Source organism: Gavialis gangeticus, unplaced genomic scaffold (assembly GCF_001723915.1).
Source record: "Gavialis gangeticus isolate Ggan-Ray unplaced genomic scaffold, GavGan_comp1, whole genome shotgun sequence".
Classification (NCBI taxonomy): domain Eukaryota; kingdom Metazoa; phylum Chordata; order Crocodylia; family Gavialidae; genus Gavialis; species Gavialis gangeticus.
Genome location: NW_017729032.1, coordinates 26,591,539 through 26,594,392, shown reverse-complemented (window position 1 = coordinate 26,594,392; position 2,854 = coordinate 26,591,539). Strand labels below are relative to the sequence as shown.

General features: G+C 42.7%; 1 protein-coding gene across 1 annotated transcript in view; it reads right to left on the bottom strand.

Moving 5' to 3' along the window:
* Positions 1-730: 730 nt before the first annotated feature.
* CNTN5 (contactin 5) overlaps positions 731-2,854 on the bottom strand; it is a 1,308,168-nt gene continuing 1,306,044 nt past the window's right edge. The window contains exon 25 of the mRNA XM_019525021.1: positions 731-1,261. Within this exon, the coding sequence (XP_019380566.1) occupies positions 1,158-1,261 (104 nt within the window). The 3' untranslated portion in view covers positions 731-1,157. The remainder of the gene's footprint in view (positions 1,262-2,854) is intronic.

Sequence of the window (2,854 nt, the reverse complement as noted above, 5' to 3'; positions counted from 1 at the left end):
TCTCTATCTGATCAGCTAGTGACTGAACAAACTGGAATGATGCTCAGTAGTATTTATCCAAATGTTGTTTCAGATGCAACAGTCTCCAAAACATACCCTTACCAAACTCTGTATGATTGAATGACTACATTCTATCAAATATGTTCTTGCCATAATATGCATCTGTATATCATTTAGCCTATTTACCAAATATAGAAAGTATAGTACCATACAAAAATGGATTTCAAAAATAAGATCTAAGACTGACAGCTGGTCAGAAAAAAAGCATATTTATCTCCTTGTATTCCTTTTAGTTGTTCATTAACAACCAATATGTGTTATGATTAAATGCCTAAGGTGGTTTCATTGCCAGATGCATTGTTAATAAATGAAGATTAACTTTTACTATTAAAAATAAACATCTGCTTCTTTTGTTGTTTGATGAAAAACAATAGCACTTGTTGTCTTCTAAGTTTGTTTAATCATTTTCAGTTTACCTTGCAGTAAAATAAATGGCTTATTTTGCTCTTTTTCTGTGAGTACTTTCAAGGTACTGGACTGACATTTTTTTCTCATTTAATATGTATTCATACATTTTACATAAAATATTTCCTTTACTTTTGCAGTGGGCCATATACCAACTGAACTATTTTTCTTCTCTCTTAAATGACCAGTCAACATGAGCAGCCAGCCTGAGGGGAAGCAAGAAAAGCATTAGATTTAACGTCTTTATCAAATGTTGTTCTTTTAAAAAAAAAGAAAGAAAAAATTCTTAAACAAAACAGATGTACTGTACGAGACACCACTGTCTAAACAACTCATGGTACACAACTGGGGTCACCAAAGATAAACATATTAAAAAAGTGGGATACATTTGGTGGAAATAGCAATTGCTTACAAAAATTAATTACATACAATCTGCATATTTTGTTGGGCCAGTAAAGGTCCCCTCGCCAAACAGAGGACTTGATTTTTACAAAAACTGAAGAGAAAAACCTGATGAATTATTTGACCATTTTTTCCAACACTCCTCTAAGTGCACTATGTGTATTTGTATTTCTATGGGTCTTTAAGCATTAGCTTAGGGTTCCAGTTTCTCCAAGGACATAAAGCTCCATCCATTGGTGTCTTCAAGCTAAAGCAAACAAACAATGACAACAAAAAAAATTCTGCAGTCTTCACCATGAGGTTGAAGGAACCATCAGTGCCAAGAGCAACGTTACAGATGATGAGGATGTTGAGAAAATGTGTAAGGTGGACTGAGAGCTCGTGACTTTTCCCCCTGCAATGCAAAAAGAAAATCAAATAAGGAACAAATGGGGAGAACCTTTCTTAATATACATAGGTTCTTAAGGGGCCCTATACAAAGGCATTAGGAATTAGGACTGCATAGACATGTACTAACTTTCTGACAGTTAAGCTAGTTTAACTTTTTTAAATCAACTCAATTGTCACAGTGTGCACACATATATAGAGTTGACTTAAATGCGGCACAAAGTAATGCACCTCCGAGGTGTATTATGTTGAGTCAAATTACTTGAGTCAACTTAGCTCACAAGATACATGCCACTAAATGGAGGAGCTGCATGTGTGTATGCTCCAGTGTGGCTTAAGTTGACTACTTAAGTTGCCTTATTTTAAGTGAACTTACTATATATTGTATGCACCCTAGGTGCCTAAGAATGGGATCAACAAAACACCGCACACCACTTTGTTTAAACAAGGCAGTAGGCAACTCTGATAAGAAGGGAGGAGCTTATGCTCTAGTTCTCCAAGAGCTCTGGCCTGTAGGGAGTTGCCACTCCACTTTGGATTCACAGCTATGAATCCACAGCCTGGAATTGGATGCCTAAATCATTTCTTTCTTACCAACTATGGGCGTGGAAGAAAGTGATCTTTTACCTAATAACCCACTAGTTAAGACAGGCACTCATATCAAAGACTTCACCAGGGGAGAAAGGAGGGCACTTTGCTCTACAATAATCGCTCTACAATAATCGCGGACTGCCAGGGCCCTGGCCTGGATGGTGCTGCCCCCCCGGGGCTCCTCTCTGGCCTCCACCCAAATGGAGCCCATGGCAGGGCTGGAGCCACCCTCCCCCCCTTTCTGTGGGGGCTGCCTGGTGGGGCTTTGGCAGCCTGGTGGAAAGGGGGCAGCAGGACTTCCCTTGCCTGTCCCACGTGTGCCCACCTTCAAGCCTTGGAGAAGTAGGTGAGGGAGCTCCAGGCTGAGGTCAGCAGGCTGCAAGGGATTAGGGTGGCCAAGGATGAAATTGATGGGTCCTTTCATTCTCTGCAGGGTCAGGAACCTAGAGGTGAAGCCACCGAAGAGGGACCCACTGCAGAGGTATGGCAGACAGTCACCTCCAGAGCCAGGGCTACTCATGTTACCTCAGGGTACAGCTCAGGTACAGCTGGGAAACAGGTATGAGGCCCTGGCAGCCATGGAGGAGGAGGTAGGAGAGGATGCCTCCAAGGGAACTGATGCCACTCAAAGCACAGCACAGGCCAAGAGCTACTGGAATATCTCTTACATGGACACTACGATGTGGGGGGATGTGGGCACTCTAGAAGGGAGCAATAGGCTACAATCGGACCTAGACAGGTTACAAGGGTGGGCGGATGAGAACAGGATGGGATTCAACACTGACAAGTGCAAAGTGATGCACCTGGGGAGGAACAACTGGCACCATACCTACAGGTTGGGGAACTCCCTTCTTGTCAGTACAGAAGCAGAAAAGGATCTTGGAGTCATCATTGACTCCAAGATGAACATGGGTCGGCAGTGTGGGGAAGGAGTCAGGAAGGCCAACCGTACCTTGTCTTGCATCCACAGATGCATCTCGAGCAGGTCCAAAGAGGTGATCCTCCCCCT